At 45.5% G+C, this 20,880-nt stretch overlaps 1 protein-coding gene across 12 annotated transcripts in view; it reads right to left on the reverse strand.

The window, feature by feature from the left end:
* Positions 1–1,606: 1,606 nt before the first annotated feature.
* Positions 1,607–20,880, reverse strand: part of LOC115129556 (rap guanine nucleotide exchange factor 2) — a 146,922-nt gene continuing 127,648 nt past the window's right edge. For 4 of the 12 annotated variants that reach the window (XM_029660029.2, XM_029660021.2, XM_029660018.2 and 1 more), the window contains 19 exons: positions 20,028–20,147; positions 19,605–19,808; positions 18,300–18,408; positions 16,859–17,025; positions 16,479–16,597; positions 15,631–15,788; positions 14,634–14,874; positions 13,838–14,221; positions 13,334–13,545; positions 12,888–13,011; positions 12,381–12,404; positions 10,560–10,783; positions 10,176–10,346; positions 9,739–9,888; positions 7,624–7,683; positions 6,297–6,501; positions 5,605–6,131; positions 4,832–5,235; positions 1,607–4,237 (listed from right to left, as the gene is read on the reverse strand). In XM_029660029.2, the coding sequence (XP_029515889.2) occupies positions 4,874–5,235; positions 5,605–6,131; positions 6,297–6,501; positions 7,624–7,683; positions 9,739–9,888; positions 10,176–10,346; positions 10,560–10,783; positions 12,381–12,404; positions 12,888–13,011; positions 13,334–13,545; positions 13,838–14,221; positions 14,634–14,874; positions 15,631–15,788; positions 16,479–16,597; positions 16,859–17,025; positions 18,300–18,408; positions 19,605–19,808; positions 20,028–20,147 (3,561 nt within the window). In that variant the 3' untranslated portion in view covers positions 1,607–4,237; positions 4,832–4,873. The remainder of the gene's footprint in view (positions 4,238–4,831; positions 5,236–5,604; positions 6,132–6,296; positions 6,502–7,623; positions 7,684–9,738; positions 9,889–10,175; positions 10,347–10,559; positions 10,784–12,380; positions 12,405–12,887; positions 13,012–13,333; positions 13,546–13,837; positions 14,222–14,633; positions 14,875–15,630; positions 15,789–16,478; positions 16,598–16,858; positions 17,026–18,299; positions 18,409–19,604; positions 19,809–20,027; positions 20,148–20,880) is intronic. The other 8 variants (XM_029660027.2, XM_029660026.2, XM_029660020.2 and 5 more) reach the window with 7 other exon arrangements.

Below are 20,880 nucleotides of genomic sequence, written 5' to 3' on the forward strand. Positions count from 1 at the left end.
GTGGAGAACGTGTCTGCTGGACTCATAAATGCTAGCCAGCTAGTTAAAATTTAGAAAAAGATTTGTCTAGTTATTGCGAACTCGTTTGCAATCGCTTTAGCGTTGCTCTGGCTACAGGTAGTAGCCGCTACCATCAGCTGTTTCGTTATCATATTTAGCCTATTCCACTGTTTGTAGAACGCATACTGGCATCTGAATATAGCGCAGGAATGGACACAACGTGGAAATGGTGGAAACATTTAAATGTAGACGTAAATGCATGAATTCCATGATGTGAACACAAAAGCTGAATTCCATGATCAGAATACAAAAAAATAAACTGCACATACTGTCAAGTCTAGACACGGCCTCAGGAGAAGGGAGGAAGAAGCAGCATATTGGAGCCTTCCTTCCACGTGTTGACGGGTAGTGAGCTACTTCTAACCTTAGCAGTTGCGTTGGCTTCACTCATGTCACATAGGGAAGATGGAGGAGCATCATGGAACCTTCCTATCCTGTATTGACATGACGTGAGCATTACAGGGAAGACTGAGCAGCATTTTGGAGCGTTCCTAGCCTGTGTTGATGTCTAATGAGCTACTCGCACTGGCTTCACTCAGGTCACATCGTCAGGAAAGATGACGAGCACACAGGGAGGATGGAGGACGAGTGCGCGGTGAGGAAGGAGCAGCATCTCGGAGTCTTCCTTCCTTGTGCTGATGTGTTGTGAGCTATTTGCACCCTGAGCTGCCGCATTGGCTTCACTTAGGTCATACAGGGAGGAAGGATGCACATGTTGGAGCCTTCCCGCTGCACGAGGGGCTTAGAGACCCTCTATTTAGACTCCGGCTGTCTAGTCAACTCATGCATGCTTCTGGATCTCTTCTGCCCTGGTGCTGTTCTGCAGCTTGTCGCTTTATAGCAGTGTTGATAAGTGGGCATTTCCATCAACTAATGGTTTACTGTAGCAATGATATTTCTTCTCTGCCTCTTTTCCAATTGAAAGAGGGATTGGGCATGGGCCTACAGTATGGATTATCATCATGTGATTTCTTTACACTGTATCACACCAGAGACTTGGTAGGCTATCTACTTGGCTCTCACCGCAGAGTGTCTTCATTCACAGTGGAAAACATTCAACCCATGTCTAATGCAAGGTCTGAAGGTACTCTTAACGCAAAGAAACAAGGGGTCTTCAAGAAGCCTCACACATATTACATTGCTAAAGGCCAGGCTCCAGTCAATGGCCATGAACAACTTGGGTTCTGAAAAGTTTGTAAGGTGTTTAAAAAAATATATATCTTTGGTAAGAAATATGATCAGTGAACATAAAACACATTCTCTCATGTAGAAAACATGGTTAACTACACCTTACATTGCTGTCACATTAATAGTCTTCATAACTATTCAAAATAAACGTGAAAAAGGTACAAATAAATATATAATTATTTCTGGCACACACCGCTGTCGGTTATAAAAGTGTGAGAGTTACACATTTCAAGTCACTGCCTTGTCTTATTTTGTGCAAACACTTGATGGTGTGTAGGTTAGGTCTTGGAAAGGAACAATATTCAAAAGAGGAAACCTGAAAATGCAGGGGAAAAAAAGAGGTTTAAATGCACTATGATTTGATAACTTTTGTAGTATTTATTGATTTCCCAGCTTCATACAAACTGGATGTTGAGGCATAAACATAGTACATTTCAACAAAAATATAACCAATATTTACAATTATTGTATTAAAAATACAAAAAAAAAAAAAAACAACCGAAACATACTCCACCGATTGTCTTTTTAAAAGACATACAGGTCAAAGTAGTAGAAGAAAGTATGAGAAAAATCACCAGCTAAATGTACACTTCTCACTTGACATCACACATCAAAACGGAGTAGCAGTTCTACCTACTACAATTATCTTTATGCTTGTACAATGTTGTGCAACGTCTTTGTTTTTCCAAATAGGCCTTGGCCTGCTAATATCCACATGATCTTCAGAGCTGAAAGAGTGAATGATGATGCGTGTCACCACTGTATTAAAACCCATGATTGACAATCTATCGGCGGCCATGAAAATATTAAAAATGGACAGAAATAGTGTAGTAACAGCCCACAGTGAAAAACACAGCACTTGTTTTTTTTCCCTTCTCCTTCTCAGTCTATTGTTTCTAACTACTGATCAATGTGATCAGCACAACTCAGTGAAAAGAAAAACAAAAAAGTGACACTAATTCTGATTGGCAGCCTTCAAAGTGAATTCTTTCATCTAGGTAACTTCCCCACCGGAGTCAAAACAAACATATTCAATCATTTTCTTCAGTCAATTGCGATGGTGTTAAGAAATGGTGGAAAACAGGTTGCTCTATGCTTAGCATTGCCTGGTAATATACAAATCCATTGATCTTGATGCCTGTAACAGGGGAGGACTTTTCGATGAAGAGGAGGATGTTGCCGATGGCAAGGTAGGAGAGGTGTATTCTAGTTCCGTCTAAAAAATTAACTGTCCAGTGTTTCGTTTCCAGATTTCTATGAAATATGACCTATAATAATTACACTGAGTGAAATCGTTTTCCTTTCCACAACAAAAAAAGAAAAGCAGCTTGTTGTTGTTGGAATGGTGTGGGCGTACCCCAATGGTGTGGGCGTATACCTGTCATAAAACATATTCATGCAAGTAGACCGCTGATTGGCCAGCACATCATTCTCTATGATGAAATAGCAAGCATTTTTTTAAATGGTCTGTTTGATATGTTTAAAACAAAAAAAAGTGTTTCTCCAATTAATGTTTGGCGACAAATACGAGGATAGGATGAGTCAACATTATTTGGGCATGAGTTAACAGAATAGGAAGTATTTAAAGTTAGATTTCCACTGGACAGTTACTTTAAATGGTTGACAGAACCCAGGGAAAGCGTTTGGTTATGCAGCACCGCTGAAAGGCATGAGACTCCATTCACCTGTATAGTATTTAAGCCTCGACATGCCTTTGGGATGCATAACTAAAAACACGTTCCCAGAGGTGGTTGATTTGCCAATCGGGTATAAATACCCTTTGTGCTTATCTTTTAACATCACAACATCACCCATTAGGGACAAGACTAAGCCAAGAAAAATCTCCTGTAGTTGTCCTTTAAAATGTTGTCTAAATACAGAATTAATATAAGTCACCAGATGACCTAGGTTAAAACATGGATATCAAATAGCCAGACTGACTCCCTAGTTGGGTCACTGCTATGATCCACACAACCTGCCACATATCGTATATGATCTAGAACTGAAGATGTGGCTGGCCATATCGGAAATAGACAAGATATCCAGGTCAGGGTTAGGAATGGAGGGTTGCACTAAAACCTAAAGTTGTACTGAGAAGTGCTGAAGCCAGACTTGCCCAGTGTGTGTCAGAACATTAGATTATGAACGTGCATGTGGGTCCCCCCAAATGACATATTGGTCACCCCAACTTATTTCTCTCACTGTGACTGTCCAGTTAGCAGTGGGGGTTGAGCCACCATTAGGATATGTGAATGGACAAGATAATACTGTCATTGTGGAATAAAACTCTTAAGATTGACAGATCTGTTTTTCAGAGTCCACACAGGGATATGAGACTTGGGTATAGCCACTTTTAGCCCCCCTCCCCCCGAGTGCAATAGTTCTGGAAAGAAGACCTCTAAAACCTAGAAGAAAGTTCAAAAATTGATCAAATGTTTTTTTTTTCCCTCCATCGTCATTGTCCATTTTGTTCTCGTTTTATAAAGTAGAAAATTAAAAAGTGCAGACAAAGCTCAACACGTCATGATACTGTGTGTGTAAAGCGAGGTGGGGTTGGGATAGGGGGTTAGTCTTGGAAAGCTGTTCCATGACAGCTGTGTGTGTGTGTGTGTGTGTACGTGGTTGCCGCACGTAGCCGTTTTTTTTTCTTCAGCAAAACCGTTCTTTATTCCCCCAAAGTGCCAGGCATTTTGTGTCTTTCTTTTTCCATCTCTCCATCTTCTTCTTCACAGTATTTTTTTTGTTGCATGCAGGGTCATTCAACCCCCCATGATGCTTTAAGGCGAGGGGGGGGGGGAAATACGAGCAGAGGAGTCCACCAATGACGGAGAGTCCGGAAGAGGAGGCAGGCACGTACGTACTGGATTGGTCTGTCCATCAATCAATCAAGTCAGTCTCTCTTGTTCCGCCCCCATGGAAGGGACTTCAAGTCACTGCAAAGGACATCCAGCAGAAGACCGTTCTCAGACTGCTGATACCTGCTCATCCTCTGGCGAGAGAGAAAGAGAAACAAAAATATATATATTTTTTTTTGCAAAGTCCTGTAAAAGCATCACAGAAGCAGAAACCCCCACAAAAAACATCACTAACTGTCCTCTATGTGAACTTACCGTATCATAACAACTATCCAAACTGAACAATATGCATATTGGCTACAAACAGCAATGTTAAGTGCAAAAAGTGTGAAAAACACTGCCAGGGATGGAGATGCATGTGTGCAAGCATCGTCAACACAACCGTGCCCGCAGATGAATGCCATTCGACACTACTTGTGACGTGAGAGACAGTAGAGAGAGTGAGGAGCAAAATGTCGCTAATGCCTGGTGAGCTTGGTAAGCTTTGGTCCAAGCATGATGACTTCATGCACATGAGATGCCATGGTGGGTTTGTGCTAGCCTGGTCCGAGATCTGTTTGTGCTGTCTTGACATCTCCTCAATGCCAACTCCTATGGGGAATGAGCAAGACGGCACAAACAAATTTGGGACCGTACTAGGCTTGTGGTGGTTATGGGGGATAGTGGTTCAAGTCTGTGTTGTTCCTGGTGGGCATGCAGGTTATCATTTGTATAAATCAGTCATTTACCTCAGCCTGAGGGGGACCTGCCCTGTAACCCGTACACTCATCTCATGGCCTGGTTGTCTCTGGTGTTGTGTGTGCCACTGTCTTCCTCAGAGCGACTAGTTTGGGAGACAAGGACTCACCCTCCTCTTCCTCCTCAGGCTCTTCCTCCTCGCCTGGCGAGCGGGTGCGGTGGAGCCCTTGGCGCTTGGCATGTTGTTGGGCCTGGTGGTGGTGATGGGAGTCAGGCGACTGGGTGACCATGCGCGAGCGCTGCAGGGCCGTGGTGTAATCGGGCGGGCGGCGGCCGGAGTGGGCCGGGGCTGTGGGCGGCGACTGCGTCTGCCCTTCGCTGAAGTCAGAGATTGTCAGGGCAGTGTAGCCCGGCGGGGTTGGAGGGGGCTCGCGGTACCGGCTCTCCTTTCGCGCTGAAGGGGGGGTGAAAGATGGTGGAGTTAATTGGAATTAATACTTCACGCATCTGCGCCACACACACCTCCCAGAAAACGTGTTGGCATGGAGATCTTCACGTGGACATGAGTCAGCAGACATGTACTTCGCTCCAAAGATGCATGCAAATCGTAAAAGGCATGAATGCATACATATGTGAGGAAGGTTTGGTATTTTCAGAACATTCTAAAATCAGCCCTTTCACCACAAAACTGTTTATTTGTTAAGGATCAGGTATGGACACCATAACATTAAATGTTTATTTGTTGAGGAACATGAACATGCACCTATGAGGGCAACTAAACCCATCCATCAACAGAACAGATAAGGTTCAGCGGTCAACTCACTGATAAGGCCCTTGTTTCCGGCAGTGATGGGTGATGGCGAAGGCCTTCCGTGCTGCTTGGCCTCGTCGGACCCCATCGATGTGATACTACTCGTCTCCGGGTCGGTGTTCACGTCCTTCCCGCCTCGCCGTTTAATCGTGCCCGTGTCGCCCTCGGAGTCCTCGCCCCAGTACGCCGCAGAGGAAGATGAAGAGGCCGATGCCCAGCTACCTCTAGCCTGGGACGCCCACAGTCCAGCGGTGCCCCCTAGTAATGCTTCAGGCCCCCCGGGTGGGTGGACACCAATGCTCCCGCCGATGACACCCCCCGGTCCAAAGGCCAGGGTCTCCCAGCTACGTCCCTGCTGCATGGTCTGGATGTTGTCATGGGAGCCCGAGGAGCAAGAGGTCCAGGAGCCGCGGCCGCTATCGGCGGCGTCCAGGGAGACACGGTCCCCTTGGTCCTGGGTCAACTCCTCTGAGCTGGGGGAGGAGAGCACCATGGCGCAGGCATACAGGCCCCGGCAGTCCTGCATGGACGAGTAGGAACTGTATGGGAAGGGGATAAGAGACAAGCTACACCTTTATAATGGTTTCGCCATTCATCGACAACACAGGTAGAGAAATAAAGGGCTGGGATGAGAAATCTTCCGTTTTCAACTTTTGAAATTAAACTCATCGCTGTAACTGTAAATTGGCAGCATTGATTCATACCCGAGGCTGTACTGATCAGGGTCGGTCGTAGCCCTCCTCTCCAGACGCACCCCTCCAGCGTGGGGGTCTCCCACCCCTCCTGAGTGCCTGAGCCCCCTCCTCTCCTCCTGGGCCATGTCGAAGGAGGAGTTGCTGACCAGGCTGGAGCGCGACGAAATCTCGCTGTGACCCGAGTCCGAGTAGGTGTCTCCCGTTCTTGGGTAGCCTGGAGAGAGGAGGGGGGTGGTTAAAATTAACTTACGGATTCCAATCTACTTGTCCATGGGGTTGTGTTCAGAGGGTTGAAACATTCAGAACCTCCTAGCATGGATTAACAGCAGGCATAATGAGAGAACACATAGGCTCACTACAAGAAACGTATCTTTCTATCTGCACCTGGAAAACAAAACGTCTAACCTCTCAAATCACCACCTTCACTCAGCACACCATTGAACGCAAAACTTGAACACCCTCGAGTCATGATCAAAATAATATTCAAAGATCCCACTACCCACCTAGAATCACTAGCCTAAGAAAAGGATAGGAGAAATACACAGCAAGACCTAACTCTATAACAAACCTCAGAACGTGCTTGGGGCAGCGACCCAATCCCCCAAAAAACGAAGATCCTCACACCTTTAGCCTGGAGTCACAATGACTGATATTACAAAGAAATTCCATTCACACACATCAAGAAACCCCATCTCAGAGTCATAAATCCTATCAACTTCCTCTCCCACTTTGCGCACCAGTCATCAAAAACGGCATTAAATCACTGGGCAAACCAACCTCCAGCTACCATTCAGAAAATGAAGTGCTATTCTAAGTCCGGCGGCCGAGCGTCAAGACAGTCTCTGAAACCCATCCAATAACGAGTGCATTAGTTTTCCCCCCCGGTGGACCGAAGGTCTTCTACTGGCTTCTAAGCACACTCCACTATCAAGTGGAGTAGTGGATGTCGGTGAAGCAGCAGCAACTGAGCACTCCATCTTCTGAAGCAACTGCCGTACTACAACGAGACATAACAGCAGCAACTTAGCTACTAACACGAGCGGGACGACACAAGCCCCCCCCCCCCCCCTATATATACAGGTTCCAACCAGTTCCTCTTTGTAAGATCAACTGGGTCGTGTTCATTTTTCTCTTTTCTTCCATTTGGTGCCTAATGAACACGACTCTGATTTGTTGCCTCATCGAAAACGTTGCAATATTAGTCATAATTTAAGACTTGGTTGGAATTGAACAACTAATACCCTGCATGTATAAGGGGGGGGTATCATACGGGGAACTCCAGTATGTGTTCTAGGTCAGCAGCGTCTGTCTAGGTTTAGAGCCGGGCTTAGTTTACCTGTCTGTTTACTGGTAAAGGTAACCTTCCGGACACTTTGGCCCTTCAGTGTCCCGAGCCCTACGTGCAGCAAGGCAAAGAGACCGTCACACACAGACAGGACACAGGACAGCAACACAGTATGAAAGGGGTGAGGTAGTTAGAATGGGAGGTAGGGGCATTCCAATATGGACCAGCGTAGAACTAGGCGCTCTCTAAGAATGGCTTGGCTAAGGGATAGTTTAGTGTTGTGGTTAGGGCTTGGCGATATATCCAATTCATTTGATTCATCCGAATGTGTGTTTTTTTTTTTTTTTTTGCGATATTCTGTATCGCAAGAATCTTTTGTTTTGTTCTTTTTCGTATTCATGAGCATTTATGTCCGCTTGTTCTCATGCTGTATTTGGTCTCGTGTCTTTCACTCCTCTGTGCACCTTTCCCATTTACACCAGAGATCTGTATAGAATGGCGTGATGCTCATGTCTCCACCCTAAAAAATGGGAGTCGTTGTCCCAAAGGCGGGAAGGAGGGTCCAACGCTTAGGTACAAAATAAACCCAGAAAAACGTATTGGCCTTATTTTGGTCCGATTTTAGTGAGAGGTTGTTTCGCCTCATCCTTTACGGTTTGCACACACACACACACACCAAGCCCCTGCCACTTTCTCTCCCACCAACAGAGTTCAGAGATCACATCTTCCGATCTGACAAGCGGTTTCAACTAGCTATTTGCATTTGGAGGTTTGGTCCAACAGAATCGGTCATATGAACAAACAAATTGAGACATTATTTTTTACTGCAATAGAGAAGATAACTTTTCTAACGACACCCTTTTTACCTCTCAACTATTTAAATTGCGCGCAGAGCAGACACTACTAAAACAAGAGTATCAATGAACATTGATTCTGGAAAATGAATGTTCAGTTTGTCACATTTGGGTCCCACCTACCGCTAGCAGCATTTTAGCCAAAGACTGTTATGAGCCGTCTAATCTGTGTTCTATAAATGTGCAATAAGCATTTAAGAACAATTATATAAAAGGAAATATAAGGAATTGGCAACTCATTCTCATTCTGAGAAAATAAGGTAGGCCACTTCATTTCAACATCCGAACAAAGTGGACAGGCTTGCATGCTGTTCAAACCAGCTCAAGACGGACAGAAGGGTGTGTTCATAACAAGTCAACTGCTCAACCTTGTTAGCGAGCAAATACTGTCGATCCAAGTTGGCTAAACTTGAAACACAAAGATTAGCTGGCTAGTGCCTAGAGAGATTGTTAGTGCCTAGAGAGATTGTTAGTGCCTAGTGCCTAGAGATTGTTAGTGCCTAGTGCCTAGAGATTGTTAGTGCCTAGTGCCTAGAGATTGTTAGTGCCTAGAGAGATTGTTAGTGCCTAGAGAGATTGTTAGTGCCTAGAGAGATTGTTAGTGCCTAGAGAGATTGTTAGTGCCTAGAGAGATTGTTAGTGCCTAGAGAGATTGTTAGTGCCTAGAGAGATTGTTGATGAGACCGGTGTTTATTTTCTATAGCCTAATGCCTGCTATTAAGAAGTTAGACATTATTAGTGAATGAGCGCTATGTATGATTCTAGTTAAATTTGTAACAAAAAAGGGCATTTTCATACAGTAGATAGACTTGATCGCCAGATCAGTGATTATTGCAACATCAAAAAAGCAGGCTAAACTATTCTGATAAAATAATACATTATTAGTTGGTCTTATGATTGTGGAAGGCTTATATTTAGCCTAGGTATAACTTTACAAGGCCTCAATTAATTAGCTTATTGAAATGCAGTGTATTTGACCTTTAATTGTACGACAACGCTCATTTAGAGAACACAAAGAGAATCTAAATATATATTGCGAATCGCCATCAGTTTGAAAAAAAACGGAGATATGATTTTTAGGTCATATCGCCCAGCCCTAGTTGTGGCGTGTGTCTTTTAATGTAACTCCACAAGTAAAACACAACTTTCCATTTGCATGAGTCATGTCCCATAGCCCCCAAAAACCTTGAGTAACTGTTGCTATATCAACACGACATCACAGGAGACTGAACAAGTAGTTCCCCTCTATGACCACTAGGTGTCAGCATGGGTGAGGGGGACTGGGCTGAGGTTGAATTGAAGGGATTATTACCCTTCCTGGGCGAGCTCTGGGGGGAGGTGGGAGGGGAGGAGAGCTGCGAGGAGGCATTAGACACCGTGTCCTCCGTCTGACGCTTGTGACGCTCGCTGGCCTCCTCCGACAGCGATAGGATCTTCTTCAGCGACTGAGGGGAACTCGTGCCTTCAAAACAAAATAGCCCAAAATTAGCATTTGCTAATTAGCATTCAGCAAGGGCCAATTTCCCAGACGCAGATTAATCCTTCGAATCTCCAGCCCATATTGTCTAACTAAACTAGCTACCAACAATACAAGCAACATTGTGATCGGGTACATTTGACCTGAAACTGAAATTAATGCATTTTCCTTCGAGGAATCACAGATTGTATGGTGTCAGAAAGAAACAATGTTCTAAAACGAGCATAATTGCACCAAGTATGTTTTTCCCCTCAACTTGTGCAGGTTCTTACCGAATGGTGGCAGGTCCTTGACTGGCACTTTCTTGCGGGAGGGGTAGAGGGCCACAGCGGGCACCTGAAGTGCCTGGTTGCCCTTCTGCAGCTGGCCCCTCTGCTGGCTGGCAGCCCTGGACACCACCGGAGACGTGTCTGGCCTCTTACCGCCACCAGCGTTCTTGGGCACTGAGAAAGGGTTGAAGGAGAATGTGGTGCATTAACAATCAATAATACCAGTGAGTGTTGCTGCTGAACCAAAAATGGCCACCCGGTGTGCTGGTGTATACACAGCATGCATGTCTGCAACATTTACATGTTTTGATGGAGGGCTCACGTTGCAGCTAGAGAACACAAGTGTGTGTGTGTGTCTGCACAGCATGTACTCTATCCAGCACTTACGTGTGTTGATGGAGGGCTCACACTGCAGCGAGAGGGTCTGCAGCGCCTCCTCGTTGGTCTCCAGGCTGAGGTTGGACAGGTACTGCTTGACCTTGCGGGCCATCTGGGCATCCTCGTACAGCTTCTTGGCATTCAGGAAGGAGCTGCGCCTCACCCGCTTCTTGTGCCCGCCCGTCTGGGTGACGTCTAGCACCGCCGCGTTGGCACTGCCCTGGCTAAGAGACCTGGTCACACGCGTACACACACACACACACACACACACACACACACGCACGCACGCACGCACGCACGCACGCACACACACACACGCGCACAAAACACACACATAGAAATGGAGAGGGGAGAGCGAGACCACCATCAGACTATGGCCATGTGTGTGTACTAATATGTAGATGTCCTGGAAGGTAGTAGAGAAGAGGGTCGTTTGAGAGTCAAACATGCAGAGACCGAGAGGCTTTTGGGGGCATTCCTCTCAGCTCCAGAACATTCCATGCATTCTAAAGAAGAAGGGGAGGGAATATGGGGGGGGGGGCAAACAGTCATTTCTGTGGTAAACACCAAGGTAGTTGTATTGAAATGCCTGTTCAGCAGAAACTATGGTACATATTGAGTACATGCACAGTATAGTACCTCCTTGGCCACTGTAACGCTGTCATGTAAAGCATGACTAGTTTGGCTGCAGGGCCTAAAATGAACTACCATACACTCAGATATTTTACCAGCCAAAATACTTTTGGGGCCATAATTACATTAAAAACAACAGAAGACATGCTTTGTAATGTTTCTAAAACAAGAAACGTATTAGTAAGAAGTAATGTGGTATATTGGTAAATTTGATGTATTGTGACCAGAGTCTTTTGACCAAAATATCAGGGACAAAATGTTCAGCTGCCCCTTTAAGGCCTGGAGGTTACCATAGTAACGGAACGACTCACATGGGTCTTGGAAAGCAACCGTATGAACAAACAATGTAAATAGCCAAAAAACAAGGACAAAGTCTCACTTTGTAGACTTGAGTAAATTAGAGGTGTTGTATCTATCAGCACTTCACTCCCCTGCCAGTGTTGCTGCGTGAGGATTCATATTTCTTTGTGCGATTAGCAACTATGAAACAAAACAGCAGAAATATTTTGAAAACTGCCACTCCAGCATTTTTTTTTAACCCTAACTTGCACATGTGCTCATACTTGACTTTTGACTATATTTATATTCCGGAATGTAATGCTTGCACTGTAGAGCCCTGCAAATTGACCACCCGCCTTTGTGGCTGGTGAATAGTCATTCTTAACCCCCCCAATACCTAAATCTACCCGGATTTGGCAGGTGTTAATTGTATGCCCTGTTTGTCATTGTAGCACACTACAGGCTTCCATGTTGAAGAAGATATTTTCAGTATGGAGGCTGATAAATCCAAACCATGGCAAATTGATACAAAACAAAAGTAGGCATGCCATTTTTGGTAAGTAGTCCATCTTAGCTGGGAAAACACACAAAGTAATCACTTTTGCTAGTTCATGGATTGTGAATTGCATGGGATGCAAAAATCGCTCTCAGTTCTAACGCATAATAGCGAAATACTTTGAGATTTCAAAAATGGTGGTGTGACCTGAAAAAAGCAAAAGTGATTTTAATTTCCATTTCTAAAGACATTTTTGCCAGAGCCAAGCAGTGTTAGAAGGGTATTCAAACCAAACAGGGTAGTAAAATCAGCACTTAAAACAAACAAACAAACAAACAAAGGCCTTCAGAAATGAGGAAGGGAGGGAGCGAACAAATGGAGCAAAAGAAAAAAGCATGGAAAGGTCGGTCACCAAAACTTACCCTAAACTCCTCCATTTCTTCTTCCTAGAAAGGATAGCCATGAACAGTGAAGCGTGGAGGGCAAAGAGTGCACAGGGAGAGAGAGAACGAGAGAGAGAAAGAGAGGGAGACAAGCTTAAGACAGGATAGACCACAAAGAGCCACCAAGATGAGCAAGTTTACCAGAGGCCCACAATAGAGAGAAAGAGACGAACATTGATAACAACCACCGACACCCGGAAGTGACATCACAGCATGGTGGACATACATAGTCACAGTCAGACAACACACTTACACATGAGCACTGTGGTTTTACGCCAACGATAAGTGGAGAGCACAGAATACAGGAGACAGCTGGGTTGCCCGGGGAAACGGCTGCTCAAGGGAAAAGCGTGGAAGCGCGGAATATTGATAATCTACACGTGAACAATCATTGACAGTGGTTTGACTGGACGTATAGGGGATGGTGAGGTGTTGTTAGTCTTCTGGGATTATATTGGTTTTCCGTGTTTTTTCCCCCGATGTTACCTGGTTCTGAACATGAGCGCAGGGTCCATGTTGACGGAGGCCATGCGACCCACGTGGCGGATCTCCTTGGCGATCATCCGCAGCTTCTCAAAGTTCACCAGGCCGTCCACTTTGGAGTCGTTCCCTGGCGAAAGACGAGAGAGGCTGTTTGTTACAGCAGGTTGATTAAGATGCCTTGTTGTAGTAGAGCATTGGCATACAAGGGAGTGCAACACCCGATACAAAAATGGTAGACAAATAGCCCATGTCTAGTCTCTTGTGAAGGTCTGTCGGCGACACGCGCTGAATCTGACGGTGGAAAAGGAAGGGGAAGGGCTGGGGACGGGCTTTGGCAGAAGCTTTGAGAAGGGCGGGCGTTTACCTTAAGATTTGGTTCTGGGTTGCAAAATGAATGTTTCTGAACACATTTTGTGATACAAAATGACAAAGTGTGTGTCATTGGCTACCTTCATGCAGGAAGGTGAGGTCCTTCTTGATGACGGGAAACAGGGGGATGATGGGTGGCTGGAGGTTCTGGTTGTTGAGCACGTTGCGGTACTTGGCCATGTTTCTGGACGGGTCAAACAGATCCTGCAGGTCCCCAAACAGCTTCTCGTACTTACTGGGGAGCTTTTCCCACGTGCCCCGGAGTCTAGATACCGGGGCCAGGTTCAGACCACTGTTGGGGAGGACCACAGACAGACAGTGAAGTTAGAAGGCTTATCCTAGGCTGATCATGTAGAGAGGGGGGGGTGCTAACCTCTGGGGATTAGGGTTAGGGGGCTAACTGGCTAACTCTGGGTTTAGAGGATGAAAAGGTTTGCAGGCTTTTGTTCCAACACCACACAAACACAGCCGATTCAGCGTAACTGCTGGTCTTGGAAACTCCTCAAAATCGATTTAACCCATCTGCATGACAACAACACATGGTCACCTGGTCTCCTCTCGTCCTCCCTCCTCTCCCACCTCACCTGATGATAGCGAACATGGAGTTGAAGTTCTTGCACTCTCTACAATGGAGAGCAATCTTGATGAAGTGCTTGACAATCTTCATGCGCTTAAGCTGGTTGGGCTCCCTGATCACCTCCGACGCCACCCAGAATGTCTCCTGGTTGATGACCTCCTCGAAGCGCTTGAGGCAAAACGAGCCCGTCTTGGACTTGAGCTTGAACAGGTCATCGATGTACTCGGTGGGCTCGATGGCGCAGAAGAGTTCGAAGGCACGCATGGAGAGCTGCGTGGCTACTTCCACAGTGGAGAGCTGGAGGAGGGAGATCTGGCCTTCACGAAGAAGGTCCTGGGCATCCTCGTCTGAACAGAGTGTCTCTGTCTCCATGTTGCTCTTCAGGTAGTATCTAGAGAGAGGGGAAGAGCAGGGAGCTACTTTAGTATTTACAAGCAGGTGTTCTATTGTAGATCGATCATCTGTCTCTCTTTTGTTTGTCCAGTAGAAATCTTATCAACACAAAGCATATTTTCAAAATAAGTACTTTTGTTGCTAGAGTTATTAGCATCACGTTGAGTCATTATTAACAAGCACCTGGCGTTGTGACTATGATGTGACTTGAGTTTAAATAGAAAAAGACAAGGTGTTCAATAATAAGGGACTATGGAAGAGGGGGGTTTTAAGATCGGAATGGTCAAGAGAATGTCAGCACAAGAGGAAGGGGAGACTTGAGAGTATTTGCTATCTTTTGTACAAGAGATGGGACAAAACTGTATAAATAATTGGAGGGGGGGGGGTGAATTTTAAAAAACAGTCCTTACCTGCCACTGAGCTGTATCCTATCAGCCAGCTTGGACAGCTGCTCTGGTAGCCGTCGTTGCTTGATGACACCCTCCGGCGTGACGGACACCTCGCACAGCGAATAGGCTTCGGGCACCGCGGTCAGGGCGAACTCCCGGATGGCCTGGGCCACCACCTCCTTGGCCGTGGTGTCCTTACCAATCATGATGTATCGACTCTGTTGGTCTGCCTTGAACACTCGCAGCACCTGGTCGGACATGTCTGTGGGGGGGGGGGGGGGGGGGGAGTTAGAGGTATAACCTCAACACAATGTTGGACAAACATTGGGGCGGAATCCTCATTTGGGATATGTAGATCACTTAATTATCATGCAGTCAAATAATTCATGTACCATTGTTCCTTCCCCCCCACCCAAGGTTATCATGGCATCCCCACCTAAATAATTTTGATGTCACCATACCACCCCCGATAACAAGTAAAAACACACCAATATGCACTGAGAATGAACGGGTTAATGCTGGCTGCTTACACTCTGTCAAATGTTTACAGGAACGATTCCTTTGAACCTGTACTCCAGTTAGATTTAGGTATGCGTTACCCCATTAAAACACACAGACTTGATGCCTGCTTTTTATCAAGACCGACAAGCCCAGACCATAACCACAGTTAAAAGTTAGCCCTTTAGAGACCAGTTTTAGAAACACCATAGGACGCTTGTAAACGAAAAAGCAGTTAGCTGGCAAAGAGGACAAACGTTGCAGTGGGCAGAGCAGCAGCAGCGTGATACTCACTTGTCACGACCGGGGCTGAAGGAACACATAGAGTGTGTGTAGGAGAATGTAAATGGGGGTGTGAAACATGGATGCCAGACAACTGGCCAAGTACGTGTACGGTTAGCAATGTATATAAATGCATGCAAAATAGACGGCTTCAAGGGAGCTGAAGACAACCACGCTGTGCTTCTCATATACAGCTGTATACTAGAGGTTCAAAGGAGGCGTGTCTGTTTGTCCTCACCCGGTTGGTTGTTGAAGTCCAGGATGCGGTGGTGGGACTGCAGCAGGTCAGGGTTGCTGGACGATAGGTTGCTGCTGACAGGCAGCGAGGCCGGAATCTGCTTGGACTGCTTCAGGCCCACGATGCTGTCGTCCTGCGACTGGCCCACGCCCACATCGCTACGGAAACACGGAGGGAGGGAGGGGTTAGAAGCAGTTCCACTTTCAGAGGATAGAGGGCGATGTTTGTACAGTAAAGTAGACAGTCTACAAAACATTAAGAATATCCTAATATTGAGTTGTGCACCCCTACCCCTCTGGCATCGGAACAGCCTCAATTCGTCGGGGCTTGGACTGTACAAGGTGTCGAAAACGTTCCACAGGGAAGCTGGCCCATGTGGACTCCAATGCTTCCCACAAATTGGTGTAAATGTCCTTTGGGTGGTGGACCATTCTTGAGACACACGGAAACTGTTTAGCGTGGAAAAACCCAGCAGCGTTGCAGTTCTTGAGACAAACCGGTGCACCTGAACACCTACTACCATACCCCGTTCAAAGGAAGTTAAATCACCCTCTGAATGGCACATATACACAAATCCAGGTCTCAAGGCTTTAAAAAATCCTTTAACTACACGGATTGAAGTGGATTTAACAAGTGACATCAATAAGGGATGACGGGCGTCACCTGAATTCACCTGGTCAGTCTACGTCATGGAAAGAGCTCAATACATCTTCAGAAATACAACAAATAAAGACAAACCCATTTTATTCCACACTCTCCTCTTCTATTTTCTTCAACTCTACTATTATTATTCTTCCACTCTCCTTTCCTCTCCAAATGTGACGTTACATTTCCCCCTGGGCTCTTACTTGTATGGTTTTGGGGGCAGAATGCTGGTGAGCGTCTTGTCGAAGATCTTCTTGAGCTTGTTCCTTCCTCCCACCGTGTTGGCTTTGGCCTTCTTACTGGCCTTCTCCAGGCCCATCACCTGCATTAAGGAGGAGGCAGGATACCATTAGGTTAGGCTTTAGGAATGTCTTTACTGAGATCAAACCGAGGGACATATTCATTAAGGCACAATGTAGCAAAACGTTTTGCAACGGAAAACGAAAACAAGCATTTGCGATTGGACAATGTCAGGTAAGTCCCTTCCTTGTTTCAGTCTTTTTTCTTCCGTTTGGTGCCTAATGAATCCGTGCCCGATACCATACACAAAGCATTATGGGTACTGTAGTCCATAACAAACCACCTGCTCAACGTCCACCGCCAGGTCAGGGATGGAGTAGCGCGAGCCCTTCTTGATGTCCCCAATCTTGGGTAGGTGTGCCGGGGCTCCATTCTTGCGGTCCACCTCTGGCGGATCCTCACCCTCTGCCTCGTGGTCGTGCTCCGGCCGGGCTAGTAGCTCCTTGAACACTGGGTGGATGAAAGGGCGGGAAACAGATTAGTATTTCTTACCTGCTCCTTTTCATTACTGTGTGAAACAAGGCTTAGTGGTACTGTTACTTATATTATTAGTATTAGTTATTATACTGATCAAAAAATATTAAAAAACGCAACATTTTCAAAGATGAGTTACAGTTCGTATAAGGAAATCAGTCAATTTAAAGAAATTCATTAGGCCCTAATCTATGGGTTTCACATGACTGGGAATACAGACATGCATCTGTTGGTCACAGATAGCTTTAAAAAAAGGTAGGGGCGTGGATCAGAAAACCAGTCAGTATCTGGTGTGACCACCATTTGCCTCATGCAACACGACACATCTTCTTCGCAAAGAGTTGATCGGGCTGTTGATTGTGGCCTGTGGAATGTTGTCCCACTCCTCTTCAATGGCTGTGCAAAGTTACTGGATATTGGCAAGAACTGGAACACGCTGTCTATCCAGAGCATCTCAAACATGCTCAATGGGTGACATGTTTGATGAGTATGCAGGCCATGGAAGATCTGGGACATTTTCAGCTTCCAGGAATTGTGTACATATCCTTTCGACATGGGGCCGTGCATTATCATGCTGGAACCTGAGGTGATGGCGTCGTATGAATGGCACGACAATGTGCCTCGGGACCTCGTCACGGTATCTCTGTGTATTCAAATTCGATAAAATTCAATTGTGTTCATTGTCCGTAGCTTATGACTACCCATACCCTAACCCCACCGCCACCATGGGGAATTCTGTTCACAACATTGACATCAGCAAACCACTCGCCCACACGATGCCATACACATACTCTGCGATTGTGAGGCCGGGTGGATGTACTGCCAAATTCTCTAAAACGACGGAGGCGGCTTACGGTAGAGCAATTAACATTACATTCTCTGGCAACAGCTCTGGTGGAAATTCCTGCAGTCAGCATGCCAATTACACACTCCCTCAAAACGAGAGACATCTGTGGCATTGTGTTGTGTGACAAAAACACATTTTAGAGTTGCTTTTTACTGTCCCCAGCACAAGGCGCACCATGCTGTTTAATCAGCATCTTGATACACCACACCTGTCAGGTGAATGGATTAGCTTGGAAAATGAGAAATGCTCACTAACAGGGATGTAAACTGATTTGTGCAAAACATTTTGAGGACAATAAGCTTTTTGTGCGTATCATATTATGAACCATTTGTCATATGGGACCAACACTTTTTTATTCAGTATAGTATTACATTCATAGTTAGTTTGCCCTCAAAATTCTCACCTAAAAGATTGGTTTTCACAGAAATGGACAAGTGGGTGTTGTTCCTCAGGATCTCATTGGCTTTGGTGAGCTGGACATTTTCAAAGTTCTGCCCATTCACCTCCAGAATCTGTTCAAAGACAAAACAAATATACCACAAAATTACATACAGTAATCCTCCACATCCTCGATCCGTTTAATTCCTGCAGGAGTCAAAGCCACAACTGACTTAAGCACCCCATTATGAGCCACGTGAACTATTCTATTACATAACACTGAAACTCATATATATCCTCCCAGGTGTTGGAAGAATCCCCCCTTCACATGTCCTTCTCTCTAACAGCTACACTACTTGTCTATTTCCTCTTAGCTGCTTTATGACCAGTGCTGCCTTGTCATGAGGACTTTGCATTTACACATGAGTGTGCCACCGAGCCATCTTCCATTCCTCTGGGTGTACCAGGAAGTGATCTCTGGGTGCACCAGGAAGTGATCTCTGATCTCTCTGTGAGTGAGGGGCCTTCCTCTGCAGTCATTACCACAGTGTTGATGCCGTAAATCAGGTCGTTTCTGGGTCAGCCCTTATTAAAAGAAACACTGGTCGTAAGTTCGGCTAAGCGGTCTCGTTAATGGGCCGATGAAAAGGGTAGTGAGATTGATAAGGATATTTGAGCTCGTTAGAGCAGTGTTTACCAGTCCTGGGGACCCCAAGGGGTGCACGTTTTGCCCTAGCACTACACAGCGGATCCAAATAATGAATTCATCAGCAAGCTTTGATGATTTGAATCAGCTGTATAGTGCTAGGGCAAAAACCAAAACGTGCACCCCTTGGGGTCCCTAGGACAGAGTTTGGGAAACGCTGTGTTAAGAGTCACTCACTTTGTATATGGCAATTACATGAGACGTTTTGACGTCTGAGTAAAAATGCTTTGCAGGATGCTATGGTTCATATTTCCTTTGGGAAGCAGCTGCAGGGAAGTGTTTAAGAGTATACATTTAAGCCACACAGAAAGCACAGTCAAGTAGGTTTTCCAAGCTGTCATCCTGGATTTAACCTAGGCACTTTGGAACCCTTGGGGCAAAGTGGGAAAAATCAGTGCTGAGTAAACTAGTCTTGTGAATGAGCACTCATCACTTCTACACCGTCCTTGCTGTCTGATATGTAAATGATCTTTCTAGCGCAAAGCAGAACCATACCATCAATCAGGTGGGTGCTACACATACACTGGTAGTGGAGGAGGGATGTTTTCCTTACTTTTTTCTTCTATGTGAAGCATTTTGAACGTGTGAAAAAACGCTACACAAAGAACGTTCTTGTTACTTCACCTGGTCTCCTCGTTTGAGGCCGGCCTCTGAGGCCTTGCTCCCGGGCTCCACGCTGTCGATGAAGATGCGGAAGCCCTTCTCAGAGCCCCCCAACAGGGTGAAGGCTAGCGGGGCCTCCCTCGACGGCTTGGTCAGTGTCACGAGACGCAGTTTGGCTTTAGCAGCACAGGCAATGTTTAACAGTCTAAGATGGCCGCACATTTTCTGTAAATAAAATTGAGAATGTTTAGTATATTGCGCAATTCAGGGTTTGCATCTCAACTTTATTACAATGTGAAAGGGAGAAAAAAAAAGAATTTTAGCATTTATTTGTGAAACAAGAGGCTAGTGCAAGGCAAATGTTTTGACCATTTGAATGCTTGACTGAATATATAATGAAGGCAAAGGATGGTTGAACTGGATATGAAACATGCTATGCTTAACTGAGACACGGACCTCTCTCTCCAGATTGCTTTCGAACTCTTCAAGAAAGTGAGTCATTGCGGGGTCGCCTTCAAAGTCATTGAAGTGATTGTTCACCCATAGCAAGACTACCCGTGTAACCTGGGGATGTAAAGAAGAAAGTTCATTTTCACTCACGGTAATAAAAAATAAAATAAAGTGGGTGAGCATGGGCTTGGATTGAACGTTAGCTAGTTCGATGCATTTCCTCACACTTCGGTCTGTGTGTGGGTGCATGTAAGGATGTATTCATCTCTGTAATTCAATATGCGTGTATGTAAGCATATGTGACTTGTTTCAGGAAACTAGGCGTATGTCGCACATCACTACTTCACAGGAGCAATATTTGAAAGTAAAAAAAAAAAAAGGTGTTGCCTTAATAACAAACTTGTATTCCATCTATAAATACAAATTACATTTTTAAAATACAAGCCTGGTTGGTTTAGCGGTGGAAAAAGTCAGGAACCTTCCCACTGGTCATGATTGAGATAATGAATGGGCTAGACAAGCCGGGAGATGAGTTTGGATTGCTCTGCCATGTAGCACGCTTCTGTCTATAACGTGAGCACTTCAGTATGTGTTGACAGTACTTTCTACCTTGCCGTTTTATAAAGATATAAAGTTAGCCATCAAGAACTACAAAAGTTGTGCTACTTTTTGCAACAAGATTGATGCCCTGAATTTAGCGGGCGCTATCGACCGATCATGAGGAATAAGGGATGGGCTACTTTCTGCACAAGCCACAGTCAGTGAGAACCGGAGTGAATTGACACAACGCTGGCCAAACAAGATGTAGCTACTAACAAAACGGAGTTAAATAGTCCACCGTGAAGCA

This window comes from Oncorhynchus nerka, linkage group LG5 (assembly GCF_034236695.1).
Source record: "Oncorhynchus nerka isolate Pitt River linkage group LG5, Oner_Uvic_2.0, whole genome shotgun sequence".
NCBI lineage: Eukaryota > Metazoa > Chordata > Actinopteri > Salmoniformes > Salmonidae > Oncorhynchus > Oncorhynchus nerka.